We start from the raw sequence: 18,212 nt of genomic DNA, 5'->3' as shown, positions 1-18,212 counted from the left end.
AGCAAAGTCTCTGGTCTTGTTCTATAACCCAGATTATATGCCATATAGCAAAGTCTCTGGTCTTGTTCTATAACCCAGATTATATGCCATATAGCAAAGTCTCCGGTCTTGTTCTATAACCCAGATTATAGGCCATATAGCAAAGTCTCTGGTCTTGTTCTATAACCCAGATTATATGCCATATAGCAAAGTCTCTGGTCTTGTTCTATAACCCAGATTATATGCCATATAGCAAAGTTTCTGGTCTTGTTCTATAACCCAGATTATATGCCATATAGCAAAGTCTCTGGTCTTGTTCTATAACCCAGATTATATGCCATATAGCAAAGTCTCTGGTCTTGTTCTATAACCCAGATTATATGCCATATAGCAAAGTCTCTGGTCTTGTTCTATAACCCAGATTATATGCCATATAGCAAAGTCTCTGGTCTTGTTCTATAACCCAGATTATATGCCATATAGCGAAGTCTCTGGTCTTGTTCTATAACCCAGATTATATGCCATATAGCGAAGTCTCTGGTCTTGTTCTATAACCCTGATTATATGCCATATAGCAAAGTCTCTGGTCTTGTTCTATAACCTAGAATATATGCCATATAGCAAAGTCTCTGGTCTTGTTCTATAACCCAGATTATATGCCATATAGCAAAGTCTCTGGTCTTGTTCTATAACCCAGATTATATGTCATATAGTGAAGTCTCTGGTCTTGTTCTATAACCCAGATTATATGCCATATAGCGAAGTCTATGGTCTTGTTCTATAACCCAGATTATATGCCATATAGCGAAGTCTCCGGTCTTGTTCTATAACCCAGATTATATGCCATATAGCAAAGTCTCTGGTCTTGTTCTATAACCCAGATTATAGGCCATATAGCGAAGTCTCTGGTCTTGTTCTATAACCCAGATTATATGCCATATAGCGAAGTCTCTGGTCTTGTTCTATAACCCAGATTATATGTCATATAGCGAAGTCTCTGGTCTTGTTCTATAACCCAGATTATATGTCATATAGCAAAGTCTCTGGTCTTGTTCTATAACCCAGATTATATGCCATATAGCAAAGTCTCTGGTCTTGTTCTATAACCCAGATTATAGGCCATATAGCGAAGTCTCTGGTCTTGTTCTATAACCCAGATTATATGTCATATAGCAAAGTCTCTGGTCTTGTTCTATAACCCAGATTATATGCCATATAGCGAAGTCTCTGGTCTTGTTCTATAACCCAGATTATATGTCATATAGCAAAGTCTCTGGTCTTGTTCTATAACCCAGATTATATGCCATATAGCGAAGTCTCTGGTCTTGTTCTATAACCCTGATTATATGCCATATAGCAAAGTCTCTGGTCTTGTTCTATAACCCAGATTATATGCCATATAGCAAAGTCTCTGGTCTTGTTCTATAACCCAGATTATATGCCATATAGCAAAGTCTTTGGTCTTGTTCTATAACCCAGATTATAGGCCATATAGCGAAGTCTCTGGTCTTGTTCTATAACCCAGATTATATGCCATATAGCAAAGTCTCTGGTCTTGTTCTATAACCCAGATTATATGCCATATAGCAAAGTCTCTGGTCTTGTTCTATAACCCAGATTATATGCCATATAGCAAAGTCTCTGGTCTTGTTCTATAACCCAGATTATATGCCATATAGCAAAGTCTCCGGTCTTGTTCTATAACCCAGATTATATGCCATATAGCAAAGTCTCCGGTCTTGTTCTATAACCCAGATTATAGGCCATATAGCAAAGTCTCTGGTCTTGTTCTATAACCCAGATTATATGCCATATAGCAAAGTCTCTGGTCTTGTTCTATAACCCAGATTATATGCCATATAGCAAAGTTTCTGGTCTTGTTCTATAACCCAGATTATATGCCATATAGCAAAGTCTCTGGTCTTGTTCTATAACCCAGATTATATGCCATATAGCAAAGTCTCTGGTCTTGTTCTATAACCCAGATTATATGCCATATAGCAAAGTCTCTGGTCTTGTTCTATAACCCAGATTATATGCCATATAGCAAAGTCTCTGGTCTTGTTCTATAACCCAGATTATATGCCATATAGCGAAGTCTCTGGTCTTGTTCTATAACCCAGATTATATGCCATATAGCGAAGTCTCTGGTCTTGTTCTATAACCTAGAATATATGCCATATAGCAAAGTCTCTGGTCTTGTTCTATAACCCAGATTATATGCCATATAGCAAAGTCTCTGGTCTTGTTCTATAACCCAGATTATATGTCATATAGTGAAGTCTCTGGTCTTGTTCTATAACCCAGATTATATGCCATATAGCGAAGTCTATGGTCTTGTTCTATAACCCAGATTATATGCCATATAGCGAAGTCTCCGGTCTTGTTCTATAACCCAGATTATATGCCATATAGCAAAGTCTCTGGTCTTGTTCTATAACCCAGATTATAGGCCATATAGCGAAGTCTCTGGTCTTGTTCTATAACCCAGATTATATGCCATATAGCGAAGTCTCTGGTCTTGTTCTATAACCCAGATTATATGTCATATAGCGAAGTCTCTGGTCTTGTTCTATAACCCAGATTATATGTCATATAGCAAAGTCTCTGGTCTTGTTCTATAACCCAGATTATATGCCATATAGCAAAGTCTCTGGTCTTGTTCTATAACCCAGATTATAGGCCATATAGCGAAGTCTCTGGTCTTGTTCTATAACCCAGATTATATGTCATATAGCAAAGTCTCTGGTCTTGTTCTATAACCCAGATTATATGCCATATAGCGAAGTCTCTGGTCTTGTTCTATAACCCAGATTATATGTCATATAGCAAAGTCTCTGGTCTTGTTCTATAACCCAGATTATATGCCATATAGCGAAGTCTCTGGTCTTGTTCTATAACCCTGATTATATGCCATATAGCAAAGTCTCTGGTCTTGTTCTATAACCTAGAATATATGCCATATAGCAAAGTCTCTGGTCTTGTTCTATAACCCAGATTATATGCCATATAGCAAAGTCTCTGGTCTTGTTCTATAACCCAGATTATATGTCATATAGTGAAGTCTCTGGTCTTGTTCTATAACCCAGATTATATGCCATATAGCGAAGTCTATGGTCTTGTTCTATAACCCAGATTATATGCCATATAGCGAAGTCTCCGGTCTTGTTCTATAACCCAGATTATATGCCATATAGCAAAGTCTTTGGTCTTGTTCTATAACCCAGATTATAGGCCATATAGCGAAGTCTCTGGTCTTGTTCTATAACCCAGATTATATGCCATATAGCGAAGTCTCTGGTCTTGTTCTATAACCCAAATTATATGTCATATAGCGAAGTCTCTGGTCTTGTTCTATAACCCAGATTATATGTCATATAGCAAAGTCTCTGGTCTTGTTCTATAACCCAGATTATATGCCATATAGCAAAGTCTCTGGTCTTGTTCTATAACCCAGATTATAGGCCATATAGCGAAGTCTCTGGTCTTGTTCTATAACCCAGATTATATGCCATATAGCAAAGTCTCTGGTCTTGTTCTATAACCCAGATTATATGCCATATAGCAAAGTCTCTGGTCTTGTTCTATAACCCAGATTATATGCCATATAGCAAAGTCTTTGGTCTTGTTCTATAACCCAGATTATAGGCCATATAGCGAAGTCTCTGGTCTTGTTCTATAACCCAGATTATATGCCATATAGCAAAGTCTCTGGTCTTGTTCTATAACCCAGATTATATGCCATATAGCAAAGTCTCTGGTCTTGTTCTATAACCCAGATTATATGCCATATAGCAAAGTCTCTGGTCTTGTTCTATAACCCAGATTATATGCCATATAGCAAAGTCTCTGGTCTTGTTCTATAACCCAGATTATATGCCATATAGCAAAGTCTCCGGTCTTGTTCTATAACCCAGATTATAGGCCATATAGCAAAGTCTCTGGTCTTGTTCTATAACCCAGATTATATGCCATATAGCAAAGTCTCTGGTCTTGTTCTATAACCCAGATTATATGCCATATAGCAAAGTTTCTGGTCTTGTTCTATAACCCAGATTATATGCCATATAGCAAAGTCTCTGGTCTTGTTCTATAACCCAGATTATATGCCATATAGCAAAGTCTCTGGTCTTGTTCTATAACCCAGATTATATGCCATATAGCAAAGTCTCTGGTCTTGTTCTATAACCCAGATTATATGCCATATAGCAAAGTCTCTGGTCTTGTTCTATAACCCAGATTATATGCCATATAGCGAAGTCTCTGGTCTTGTTCTATAACCCAGATTATATGCCATATAGCGAAGTCTCTGGTCTTGTTCTATAACCCTGATTATATGCCATATAGCAAAGTCTCTGGTCTTGTTCTATAACCTAGAATATATGCCATATAGCAAAGTCTCTGGTCTTGTTCTATAACCCAGATTATATGCCATATAGCAAAGTCTCTGGTCTTGTTCTATAACCCAGATTATATGTCATATAGTGAAGTCTCTGGTCTTGTTCTATAACCCAGATTATATGCCATATAGCGAAGTCTATGGTCTTGTTCTATAACCCAGATTATATGCCATATAGCGAAGTCTCCGGTCTTGTTCTATAACCCAGATTATATGCCATATAGCAAAGTCTCTGGTCTTGTTCTATAACCCAGATTATAGGCCATATAGCGAAGTCTCTGGTCTTGTTCTATAACCCAGATTATATGCCATATAGCGAAGTCTCTGGTCTTGTTCTATAACCCAGATTATATGTCATATAGCGAAGTCTCTGGTCTTGTTCTATAACCCAGATTATATGTCATATAGCAAAGTCTCTGGTCTTGTTCTATAACCCAGATTATATGCCATATAGCAAAGTCTCTGGTCTTGTTCTATAACCCAGATTATAGGCCATATAGCGAAGTCTCTGGTCTTGTTCTATAACCCAGATTATATGTCATATAGCAAAGTCTCTGGTCTTGTTCTATAACCCAGATTATATGCCATATAGCGAAGTCTCTGGTCTTGTTCTATAACCCAGATTATATGTCATATAGCAAAGTCTCTGGTCTTGTTCTATAACCTAGATTATATGCCATATAGCAAAGTCTCTGGTCTTGTTCTATAACCCAGATTATATGCCATATAGCGAAGTCTCCGGTCTTGTTCTATAATCCAGATTATATGCCATATAGCGAAATCTCTGGTCTTGTTCTATAACCTAGAATATATGCCATATATCAAAGTCTCTAGTCTTGTTCTATAATCCAGATTATATGCCATATAGCGAAGTCTCCGGTCTTGTTCCATAACCCAGATTATATGCCATATATCAAAGTCTCTAGTCTTGTTCTATAATCCAGATTATATGCCATATAGCGAAGTCTCCGGTCTTGTTCTATAACCCAGATTATATGCCATATAGCGAAGGGTTATCAAGTACATATTCGCATAATATCTTTTGTAACTATTGTTAAATATTTCTATTAAATTTCAGAAACTATTACTAAAATACATGTTGCCTTTGATGTTAGTTTATGTGGCTGAGTATTTCATAAATCAAGGCTTGGTAAGTATATGATATATATGCTGTTGCTAGTATGGTCTATGTTGTTGCCAGTTTGGTCTGTGTGGTTGCTAGTATGGTCTATGTGGTTGCTAGTATGGTCTATGTTGTTGCTATCATGGTCTATGTGGCTGCTAGTATGGTCTATTTGGCTGCTAGTATGGTCTATGTGGTTGCTAATATGGTCTATGTGGTTTCTAGTATGGTCTATGTTGTTGCTAGTATGGTCTATGTGGTTGCTAGTATGGTCTATGTGGTTGCTAGTATGGTCTATGTGGTTGCTATCATGGTCTATGTGGCTGCTAGTATGGTCTATGTGGCTGCTAGTATGGTCTATGTTGTTGCTAGTATGGTCTATGTGGTTGCTATCATGGTCTATGTGGCTGCTAGTATGGTCTATGTGGCTGCTAGTATGGTCTATGTTGTTGCTAGTATGGTCAATGTGGTTGCTAGTATAGTATATGTGGTTGCTATCATGGTCTATGTTGTTGTTAGTATGGTCTATGTTGTTACTGTCACAGTCTATGTGGCTGTTAATATGGTCTATGTGGTTGCTGGTGTGGTCTATGTGGTTGCTAGTATGGTCTATGTGGTTGCTAGTATGGTCTATGTGGTTTCTAGTATGGTCTATGTGGTTGCTATCATGGTCTATGTTGTTGTTAGTATGGTCTATGTGGTTGCTAATATGGTCTATGTGGTTGCTAGTATGGTCTATGTGGTTGTTAGTATAGTCTATGTGGTTGCTAGTATGGTCTATGTGGTTGTGAGTATTGTCTATGTGGTTGCTAGTATGGTCTATGTGGTTGTTAGTATGGTCTATGTGGTTGCTAGTATGGTCTATGTGGTTGTGAGTATTGTCTATGTGGTTGCTAGTATGGTCTATGTGGTTGCTAGTATGGTCTATGTGGTTGCTAGTATGGTCTATGTGGTTGCTAGTATGGTCTATGTGGTTGCTAGTATGGTCTATGTGGTTGTTAGTATGGTCTATGTGGTTGCTAGTATGGTCTATGTGGTTGTGAGTATTGTCTATGTGGTTGCTAGTATGGTCTATGTGGTTGCTAGTATGGTCTATGTGGTTGCTAGTATGGTCTATGTGGTTGCTAGTATGGTCTATGTGGTTGTTAGTATGGTCTATGTTGTTGTCGGTTTGGTTTATGATGTTGCCAGTTTGGTCTATATGGTTGCCAGTATGGTATATGTGGTTGCTAGTATGGTCTATGTGGTTTCTAGTATGGTCTATGTGGTTGCTATCATGGTCTATGTTGTTGCCAGTTTGGTCTATGTTGTTGTTAGTATGGTCTATGTGGTTGCTAATATGGTCTATGTGGTTGCTAATATGGTCTATGTATGTGGTTGCTAGTATGATCTATGTGGTTGCTAGTATGGTCTATGTGGTTGTGAGTATGGTCTATGTGGTTGCTAGTATGGTCTATGTGGTTGTGAGTATGGTCTATGTGGTTGCTAGTATGGTCTATGTGGTTGCTAGTATGGTCTATGTGGTTGCTAGTATGGTCTATGTGGTTGTTAGTATGGTCTATGTTGTTGCCGGTTTGGTTTATGATGTTGCCAGTTTGGTCTATATGGTTGCCAGTATGGTATATGTGGTTGCTAGTATGGTCTATGTGGTTTCTAGTATGGTCTATGTGGTTGCTATCATGGTCTATGTTGTTGCCAGTTTGGTCTATGTTGTTGTTAGTATGGTCTATGTGGTTGCTAATATGGTCTATGTGGTTGCTAATATGGTCTATGTGGTTGCTAGTATGGTCTATGTGGTTGCTAGTATGGTCTATGTGGTTGTGAGTATGGTCTATGTGGTTTCTAGTATGGTCTATGTGGTTGTGAGTATGGTCTATGTGGTTGCTAGTATGGTCTATGTGGTTGCTAGTATGGTCTATGTGGTTTCTAGTATGGTCTATGTGGTTTCTAGTATGGTCTATGTGGTTTCTAGTATGGTCTATGTGGTTTCTAGTATGGTCTATGTGGTTGCTAGTATGGTCTATGTGGTTGCTAGTATGGTATATGTGGTTGCTAGTATGGTCTATGTGATTTCAAGTATGGTCTATGTGGTTTCTAGTATGGTCTATGTGGTTCAAAGCTTGATTAGAGTAATGCCTAATATTTGTAATATCCAAAGAAGGAGTTGAAATTATTGATTAATACTTCATTCAACAATTGTAAGTTTTTTTTATAGAAAAGGCAATGTCGACGGAGAGTGGGATTGGTCATGTTAAGTTATGATTAGCATAACTGGTCAATGTTATAGCTATGATCTTTGTGAGTATCCATGCTGCATTTCATTTACTTCATAGCTATGTTCTATGGAATGCATCTATGCTGCATTTCATTTACTTCATAGCTATGTTCTATGTGATGTATCTATGCTGCATTTCATTTACTTCATAGCTATGTTCTATGGAATGTATCTATGCTGCATTTCATTTACTTCATAGCTATGTTCTATGTGATGCATCTATGCTGCATTTCATTTACTTCATAGCTATGATCTTTGTGATGTATCTATGCTGCATTTCATTTACTTCATAGCTATGTTCTATGTGATGTATCCATGCTGCATTTCATTTACTTCATAGCTATGTTCTATGGAATGCATCTATGCTGCATTTCATTTACTTCATAGCTATGTTCTATGTGATGTATCTATGCTGCATTTCATTTACTTCATAGCTATGTTCTATGGAATGTATCTATGCTGCATTTCATTTACTTCATAGCTATGTTCTATGTGTTGCATCTATGCTGCATTTCATTTACTTCATAGCTATGTTGTATGTGATGTATCTATGCTGCATTTCATTTACTTCATAGCTATGTTCTATGGAATGCATCTATGCTGCATTTCATTTACTTCATAGCTATGTTCTATGTGATGTATCTATGCTGCATTTCATTTACTTCATAGCTATGTTCTATGGAATGTATCTATGCTGCATTTCATTTACTTCATAGCTATGTTCTATGTGATGCATCTATGCTGCATTTCATTTACTTCATAGCTATGTTCTATGGAATGCATCTATGCTGCATTTCATTTACTTCATAGCTATGTTCTATGTGATGTATCTATGCTGCATTTCATTTACTTCATAGCTATGTTCTATGGAATGTATCTATGCTGCATTTCATTTACTTCATAGCTATGTTCTATGTGATGCATCTATGCTGCATTTCATTTACTTCATAGCTATGTTCTATGTGATGTATCTATGCTGCATTTCATTTACTTCATAGCTATGTTCTATGTGATGTATCTATGCTGCATTTCATTTACTTCATAGCTATGTTCTATGTGATGCATCTATGCTGCATTTCATTTACTTCATAGCTATGTTCTATGGAATGTATCCATGCTGCATTTCATTTACTTCATAGCTATGTTGTATGTGATGTGTCCATGCTGCATTTCATTTACTTCATAGCTATGTTGTATGTGATGTATCTATGCTGCATTTCATTTACTTCATAGCTATGTTCTATGTGATGTATCTATGCTGCATTTCATTTACTTCATAGCTATGTTGTATGTGATGTATCTATGCTGCATTTCATTTACTTCATAGCTATGTTCTATGTGATGTATCTATGCTGCATTTCATTTACTTCATAGCTATGTTCTATGTGATGTATCTATGCTGCATTTCATTTACTTCATAGCTATGTTGTATGTGATGTATCTATGCTGCATTTCATTTACTTCATAGCTATGTTCTATGGAATGCATCTATGCTGCATTTCATTTACTTCATAGCTATGTTCTATGTGATGTATCTATGCTGCATTTCATTTACTTCATAGCTATGTTCTATGTGATGCATCTATGCTGCATTTCATTTACTTCATAGCTGTGTTCTATGTGATGTATCTATGCTGCATTTCATTTACTTCATAGCTATGTTCTATGTGATGTATCTATGCTGCATTTCATTTACTTCATAGCTATGTTCTATGTGATGTATCTATGCTGCATTTCATTTACTTCATGGCTATGTTCTATGGAATGTATCTATGCTGCAATTCATTTACTTCATAGCTATGTTCTATGTGATGTATCTATGCTGCATTTCATTTACTTCATAGCTATGTTCTATGTGATGTATCTATGCTGCATTTCATTTACTTCATAGCTATGTTCTATGTGATGTATCTATGCTGCATTTCATTTACTTCATAGCTATGTTCTATGTGATGTATCTATGCTGCATTTCATTTACTTCATGACTATGTTCTATGGAATGTACCTATGCTGCAATTCATTTACTTCATAGCTATGTTCTATGTGATGTATGCATGCTGTATTTCATTTACTTCATGGCTATGTTCTATGGAATGTATCTATGCTGCATTTCATTTACTTTATAGCTGTGTTCTATGGAATGTATCCATGCTGCATTTCATTTACTTCATAGCTATGTTCTATGTGATGTGTCCATACTGCATTTCATTTACTTCATAGCTATGTTCTATGGAATGTATCTATGCTGCATTTCATTTACTTCATAGCTATGTTCTATGGAATGTATTCATGCTGCATTTCATTTACATCATAGCTATGTTCTATGTGATGTGTCCATGCTGCATTTCATTTACTTCATAGCTATGTTATATGTGATGTATCCATGTTACATTTCATTTAATTCATAGCTATGTTCTATGTGATGTGTTCATGCTGCATTTCATTTACTTCATAGTTATGTTGTATGTGATGTATCTATGCTGCATTTCATTTACTTCATAGCTATGTTCTATGTGATGTGTTCATGCTGCATTTCATTTACTTCATAGCTATGTTCTATGTGATGTATCTATGCTGCATTTCATTTACTGCATTTGTGAAATTTACTTTGATAATCCATATTTGTCAGGATTAGGCAACAGCTTTCTGTCATATTATTTGATGCAATAAGGATATTGTTTTTGTTTTCTAGTTTGAGTTGGTTTATTTTGAGGATATTTGGTTGACTCATTCTGAGCAGTATAGATGGTAAGTCAATGCTAGTCTTTGTATCAGCAATACTGACCTTGTAATTAGTAATACTGACCTTGTAATCAGCAATACTGACCTTGTTATTATCAATACTGACCTTGTAATTATCAGTACTGACCTTGTAATCAGAATACCGACCTTGTTATTATCAATACTGACCTTGTTATTATCAATACTGACCTTGTAATTATCAATACTGATCTTGTAATCAGAATACCGACCTTGTTATTATCAATACTGACCTTGTAATTATCAATACTGATCTTGTAAACAGCAATGGTGATCTTGTTATTAGTAATACTGTCTTTATAATGAACAATTCTAGTCTTTGTGTCAGTAATACTAGTCTTGTAATCAGCAATACTAGTCTTGTAATCAGCAATACTGACCTTGTAATCAGCAATACTGACCTTGTAATCAGCAATACTGACCTTGTAATCAGCAATACTGACCATGTAATTATCAATACTGACCTTGTAATTAGTAATACTGACCTTGTAATCATCAATACTGACCTTGTAATTAGTAATACTGACCTTGTAATCAGCAATAGTGACTTTGTAATTAGTAATACTGTCTTTATAATGAACAATTCTAGTCTTTGTGTCAGTAATACTAGTCTTGTAATTAGTTATACTGGCCATGTATTCAGCAATACTGACCTTGTAATAATCAATACTGACCTTGTAATCAGCAATACTGACCTTGTTATTATCGATACTGACCTTGTAATTAGCAGTGCTGTCTTTGTAATGAACAATGCTAGACTTTCTATCAGCAATACTAGTCTTGTATTTAGTAATGCTTACCTTGTAATCAGCAATACTAGCCTCGTAATTATCAATACTGACCTTGTAATTAGTAATACTGACCTTATAATAAGTAATACTATACTTTGTATTAGTAATACTGACCTTGTAATCAGTAATACTGACCTTGTAATCAGCAATACTGACCTTGTAATCAGCAATACTGACCTTGTAAACAGGAATGCTGGCCTTGTAATTAGTAACACTGACCTTGTAATTGGTTATACTGGCTGTGTAATCAGCAATACTGACCCTGTAATCAGCAATACTGACCTTGTAATTAGTAATACTGACCCTGTAATCAGCAATACTGACCATATATTCAGCATTACCAGCCTTGTATTTAGTAATACTGACCCTGTAATCAGCAATACTGACCTTGTAATTAGTAATACTGACCTTGTTATTAGCCTTGTAATTAGTAATACTGACCCTGTAATCAGCAATACTGACCTTGTAATCAGCAATACTGACCTTATTTAGTAATACTGACCTTGTTATTAGCCTTGTAATTAGTAATACTGACTTGTAATCAGCAATGCTGTTCTTGTTATCAGCAATGCTAGCATTGTAATTAGTAATACTGACCCTGTAATCAGCATTACTGACCTTGTAATTAGTAATAATGGCTTTGTAATCAACAAGACTGGCTTCATAGTCAGCAACTCAACATTTTTTTTCGTTGACCAACAATTCAATTTGTTTGCTATATATGACATATTACCGTGTGTTATTAATTATTGTTATTAATATTTACCAGGTACCAAGTAGATTACCAGATTGGCGTGTTCATATCAAGGTCATCTGTCAATCTTGTCCAATTTAAGAATATATGGATATTATCAATTTTACAGGTTTGTTGAAAGTATTATTCTTCTATATCATCTAGCTCTACGCAAGGCTTGCCAACATGTGTTTCCACTTATGTTACTGTTTCTGATTCTGACATGTTGTTTATAAATGATTATTTTATTTCTAAAGAATTTACATTTCAGAATTCATTTTAGCCCAATTATAGTTTGTTGTAGTCAAATTTGAATAATCTGAATTAGAACTGATGACTAAAAATAGCCACTGGGGACTTAATTGTACAGCAGAAACCAGAACATTCATTGTAATAACATTGCACTGCACTTTACTCTGAATCATATTTACACCTATGTTGTCTACAGTTTGTCAATGTTGCACTGATGTTCACTCTGAATCATGTTTTCACCTATGTTGTCTACAGTTTGTCAATGTTGCACTGATGTTCACTCTGAATCATGCTTTCACCTATGTTGTCTACAGTTTGTCAATGTTGCACTGATGTTCACTCTGAATCATGTTTTCACCTATGTTGTCTACAGTTTGTCAATGTTGCACTGATGTTCACTCTAAATCATGTTTTCACCTATGTTGTCTACAGTTTGGCAGTGTTGCATTGATGTTCACTCTAAATCATGTTTACACCTATGTTGTCTACAGTTTGGCAGTGTTGCATTGATGTTCACTCTGAATCATGTTTACACCTATGTTGTCTACAGTTTGTCAATGTTGCACTGATGTTCACTCTGAATCATGTTTTCACCTATGTTGTCTACAGTTTGTCAATGTTGCACTGATGTTCACTCTAAATCATGTTTTCACCTATGTTGTCTACAGTTTGGCAGTGTTGCATTGATGTTCACTCTAAATCATGTTTTCACCTATGTTGTCTACAGTTTGGCAGTGTTGCATTGATGTTCACTCTGAATCATGTTTACACCTATGTTGTCTACAGTTTGTCAATGTTGCACTGATGTTCACTCTGAATCATGTTTTCACCTATGTTGTCTACAGTTTGTCAATGTTGCACTGATGTTCACTCTAAATCATGTTTTCACCTATGTTGTCTACAGTTTGGCAGTGTTGCATTGATGTTCACTCTGAATCATGTTTACACCTATGTTGTCTACAGTTTGTCAATGTTGCACTGATGTTCACTCTGAATCATGTTTTCACCTATGTTGTCTACAGTTTGGCAGTGTTGCATTGATGTTCACTCTGAATCATGTTTACATCTATGTTGTCTACAGTTTGTCAATGTTGCACTGATGTTCACTCTGAATCATGTTTTCACCTATGTTGTCTACAGTTTGGCAGTGTTGCATTGATGTTCACTCTGAATCATGTTTACACCTATGTTGTCTACAGTTTGTCAATGTTGCACTGATGTTCACTCTGAATCATGTTTACACCTATGTTGTCTACAGTTTGTCAATGTTGCACTGATGTTCACTCTGAACCTTGTTTACACCTATGTTGTCTACAGTTTGTCAATGTTGCACTGATGTTCACTCTGAATCATGTTTACACCTATGTTGTCTACAGTTTGTCAATGTTGCACTGATGTTCACTCTGAATCATGTTTACACCTATGTTGTCTACAGTTTGTCAATGTTGCACTGATGTTCACTCTGAACCTTGTTTACACCTATGTTGTCTACAGTTTGTCAATGTTGCACTGATGTTCACTCTGAATCATGTATTCACCTATGTTGTCTACAGTTTGTCAATGTTGCACTGATGTTCACTCTGAATCATGTTTTCACCTATGTTGTCTATAGTTTGTCAATGTTGCACTGATGTTCACTCTGAACCATGTTTACACCTATGTTGTCTACAGTTTGTCAATGTTGCACTGATGTTCACTCTGAATCATGTTTTCACCTATGTTGTCTATAGTTTGGCAATGTTGCACTGATGTTCACTCTGAATCATGTTTACACCTATGTTGTCTACAGTTTGTCAATGTTGCACTGATGTTCACTCTGAATCATGTTTACACCTATGTTGTCTACAGTTTGTCAATGTTGCACTGATGTTCACTCTGAATCATGTTTTCACCTATGTTGTCTATAGTTTGTCAGTGTTGCACTGATGTTCACTCTGAACCTTGTTTACACCTATGTTGTCTACAGTTTGTCAATGTTGCACTGATGTTCACTCTGAATCATGTTTTCACCTATGTTGTCTATAGTTTGGCAATGTTGCACTGATGTTCACTCTGAACCTTGTTTACACCTATGTTGTCTACAGTTTGTCAATGTTGCACTGATGTTCACTCTGAATCATGTTTTCACCTATGTTGTCTACAGTTTGTCAATGTTGCACTGATGTTCACTCTGAACCATGTTTTCACCTATGTTGTCTACAGTTTGTCAATGTTGCACTGATGTTCACTCTAAATCATGTTTTCACCTATGTTGTCTACAGTTTGTCAATGTTGCACTGATGTTCACTCTGAACCATGTTTACACGTATGTTGTCTACAGTTTGGCAATGTTGCACTGATGTTCATTCTGTATCATGTTTTCACCTATGTTGTCTACAGTTTGGCAGTGTTGCATTGATGTTCACTCTAAATCATGTTTACACCTATGTTGTCTACAGTTTGGCAGTGTTGCACTGATGTTCACTCTAAATCATGTTTTCACCTATGTTGTCTACAGTTTGGCAGTGTTGCATTGATGTTCACTCTGAATCATGTTTACACCTATGTTGTCTACAGTTTGTCAATGTTGCACTGATGTTCACTCTGAATCATGTTTACACCTATGTTGTCTACAGTTTGTCAATGTTGCACTGATGTTCACTCTGAATCATGTTTTCACCTATGTTGTCTACAGTTTGGCAGTGTTGCATTGATGTTCACTCTGAATCATGTTTACACCTATGTTGTCTACAGTTTGTCAATGTTGCACTGATGTTCACTCTGAATCATGTTTTCACCTATGTTGTCTACAGTTTGGCAGTGTTGCATTGATGTTCACTCTGAATCATGTTTTCACCTATGTTGTCTATAGTTTGGCAATGTTGCACTGATGTTCACTCTGAATCGTATTTACACCTATGTTGTCTACACTTTGGCAATGTTGCATTGATGTTCACTCTGAATCATGTTTTCACCTATGTTGTCTACAGTTTGTCAATGTTACACTGATGTTCACTCTGAATTATGTTCTCACCTATGTTGTCTACAGTTTGTCAATGTTGCACTGATGTTCACTCTGAATTATGTTCTCACCTATGTTGTTTTGCTCTGCTCTACAGTTTGGCAATGTTGCTCTGATGCTCCTACAAATCTTCTTTCATTTTTTACCGAGTATATGGATAATATTTGGACTTATATTCTATGAAGGTTTACTTGGAGGTGCTGCATATGTCAATACATTCTTTAGGATTAGTAAGGAAGTAAGTCATGTATGCAGTTATACACTCAATATATTTTAAGATTAGCAAGCAAACAAGTTATGTGAGGATAAAGTTGATATCCCTACGACAAACATTTTCAATGACATATTTCACTAATTGTGTATATCTGCTGATTTAATGGGATTTCATGATTTGATTTGTTTTCCAGGTGAAACCTGAACACAAAGAGTTCTCAATGAGTGTTACTAGTGTTGCTGATACTACAGGAGTTGCTATATCTGCATTTATTTCTGTTCGTGTGCATAATTATCTATGTAGTCTATAAAAGTCTTTACCTAATTAATTAAATATAACCATTATATTTATTAAGTTACTTGGATTAAGTGTGCAAGTAAATGACTTGGATTTATCAGATATTGGTTCAAATGTTGCTTCTTTACTAATTGGTTTAGCCATGTATATACGCGCAGTTGAGTAAAGTGTGGAGAAGTAAAACCAGCCTGAAGGCTAAACTTCGCGTATACAATGCTGTGATAATCACCACACTACTGTATGGAGCAGAGACGTGGGCTACCACCCTCACGAAAGAACACAAGCTGCATGCCTTTGACAATCAGTGCCTCAGAAGGATCCTGGGAGTACGATGGTTCCATCGAGTACGGAATTCAGCCATCAGGCAGAGAACTCAACAGCCACCAGTCTCCCCACGATTGCGGCAAAGGCGACTCTGATGGTTCGAACATGTATGTCGTATGGGGCGAGAGAGACTACCTAGGGCCCAGGTGGATTGGAATCCAGAAAACGTAGGCGGCCGGCAGAATAGAGTAAGGCACCTGACAAGATGGAAGGAGGCAGTTGAGAGGGATATGAGGTCAGCTGGAGTTACTGGTGATATCTGCTCCCTTGCTGCTGACCGATTGTATGTCAAGCAGACAGCAAATTTAGGATATTGAGGTGGGACACCAGCGTCCTTCTTTGATTAATCTATGAGATAACATTCCAATGTATTGTGCATGCCTTGACTGTATAGCCTTCTTTATTTGGCAAGTTTTAATATACTAACCAATCACATTTACTTATTCTGAGCATCGTGGTGACATCATGAGGTCACATGATTCTACATATAAAAATGCTTGTCAAAGAACACACAGGGGATATACTGACACTAGACTCATAGTAGATACTTCCTGTTACTCTGTGGGCTTAGCTGATTTTGCCAATGCCCAAAGACAAACATTGTGCTCCTGAATAAAGATCTACAGTTAATATCAGTTTACTTCTTTTTCACTATTACAAATGGATGATAATGAAAACATGAATACGAGATGAAATAATGTGAACATGGAAAGCAAATTGGTGATGAAAATACGCAATGAGAATGAGATATATCCATGATTTTGACTCAGATTTGTACAAGAATACACAAAGATACGACAAATTCCTGTTTTGCAATATAATTGGCGTCTTATTCGGTCTCGTGCAGATTTACCAAATCGCCAGTACTGTACAGATATGGCTGCTACAATCATGACTCATCAACTTTGTATTAATTATTTATCCGATTTTGAATTCAATTTTGTATTTGGCATCGAATGATGATCATATTATAGTCGAGTAGGAAATATGGGTCCCCATGCACCCCAATGATATATTTTTTTAACTTATATTTTTGGAATCGTCAGGTTGTCTAGTACACGAATTTTTATGTTCCCATTGCGAAATTTGTCCCATGACGTCACTTGGTGGCCATTTTGGCAGCCATCTTGGATTTTTTTACAGAAATCAATGATCGGTAGAACTTTTGAACCAAACATCCCAGAGAGACAAACAAATGCATTTATCCATATAATTTGGACATGGGGACAAGGAGAATGTTATTTTTAATATTGAAGCAGTATAAATGCCCAAAGGCCAAGATATCTTTTTTGGTCAATTAGCATAAGTAGTAAAAATAAGTACACAATATTATGTATACAAAACAATATTTATTCACCAGTATATCTGTAAACTAAAGTTAGTGAAAAGCACAAAAGCATAGTTTAGTTGACATAAAAGTTGACAGAAAAATGATATATTTTTTTTCGCTACAGGTTTTGGTAATGTCATCATTTAGTCGTCATCACTTAAAAAATCTTCATAATCAATCTCTTGCTCCTCTTCTTCTTCTTCCTGATCGTCATCTACAGTTTTCACCAGCAAGTCAATTAGAGAAGAAGGGAGGATCGGACCACATGACCACAATGGTTCCAAGATACCTTTCTCATTCTTCGCCCAGCCCTGTCCTGGATCATATGGTTTGGGGGACCAGTAGAAAGACTTGTCAGCTCACTTGAAGATGGCAAGCCGATAATTTACACATGCAACATGTGGAACAAGATCGTCCCTACTGGAAAGATCCACTTTTGATTTATTTGTCAGCTTTTCATCCTCCCCTACCAGAGAGAGTCAAGTTGTTAGTTTTCACAGAATACTGCAGCATTAGAATAAGACGTGCATGGTCTATCACACTAAGCCAAAAGATTGCTGTCTTGCCAAGGTGGCCTGTACATACTTTGTCTTCATAGGCAACATACTTCTCAAGGACGGTGAGAGTAGAGGGGTCCTGCAAAGCAAGGTTGAGGGTCTCACGACTACATGACTGGACAAGATTGAGTAGAACTGCAGGATTGGTTATCTCAATTTCTTCTTCTTCAATGAATT

General features: G+C 36.5%; 1 protein-coding gene across 1 annotated transcript in view; it reads left to right on the top strand.

Moving 5' to 3' along the window:
* LOC102804725 (battenin-like) overlaps nucleotides 1-16,783 on the top strand; it is a 44,752-nt gene extending 27,969 nt beyond the window's left edge. The window contains exons 10-14 of the mRNA XM_085495901.1: nucleotides 5,457-5,528; nucleotides 10,469-10,524; nucleotides 12,097-12,190; nucleotides 15,411-15,551; nucleotides 15,721-16,783. Of these exons, the coding sequence (XP_085352027.1) occupies nucleotides 5,457-5,528; nucleotides 10,469-10,524; nucleotides 12,097-12,190; nucleotides 15,411-15,551; nucleotides 15,721-15,837 (480 nt within the window). The 3' untranslated portion in view covers nucleotides 15,838-16,783. The remainder of the gene's footprint in view (nucleotides 1-5,456; nucleotides 5,529-10,468; nucleotides 10,525-12,096; nucleotides 12,191-15,410; nucleotides 15,552-15,720) is intronic.
* Nucleotides 16,784-18,212: the final 1,429 nt, after the last annotated feature.

This window comes from Saccoglossus kowalevskii, chromosome 22, assembly GCF_978046115.1.
Source record: "Saccoglossus kowalevskii chromosome 22, keSacKowa6.1, whole genome shotgun sequence".
NCBI classification, from domain to species: Eukaryota; Metazoa; Hemichordata; class Enteropneusta; family Harrimaniidae; genus Saccoglossus; species Saccoglossus kowalevskii.
Note: the sequence above shows the minus strand (reverse complement) of the source record. Positions and strands in the feature narration are given on the sequence as shown.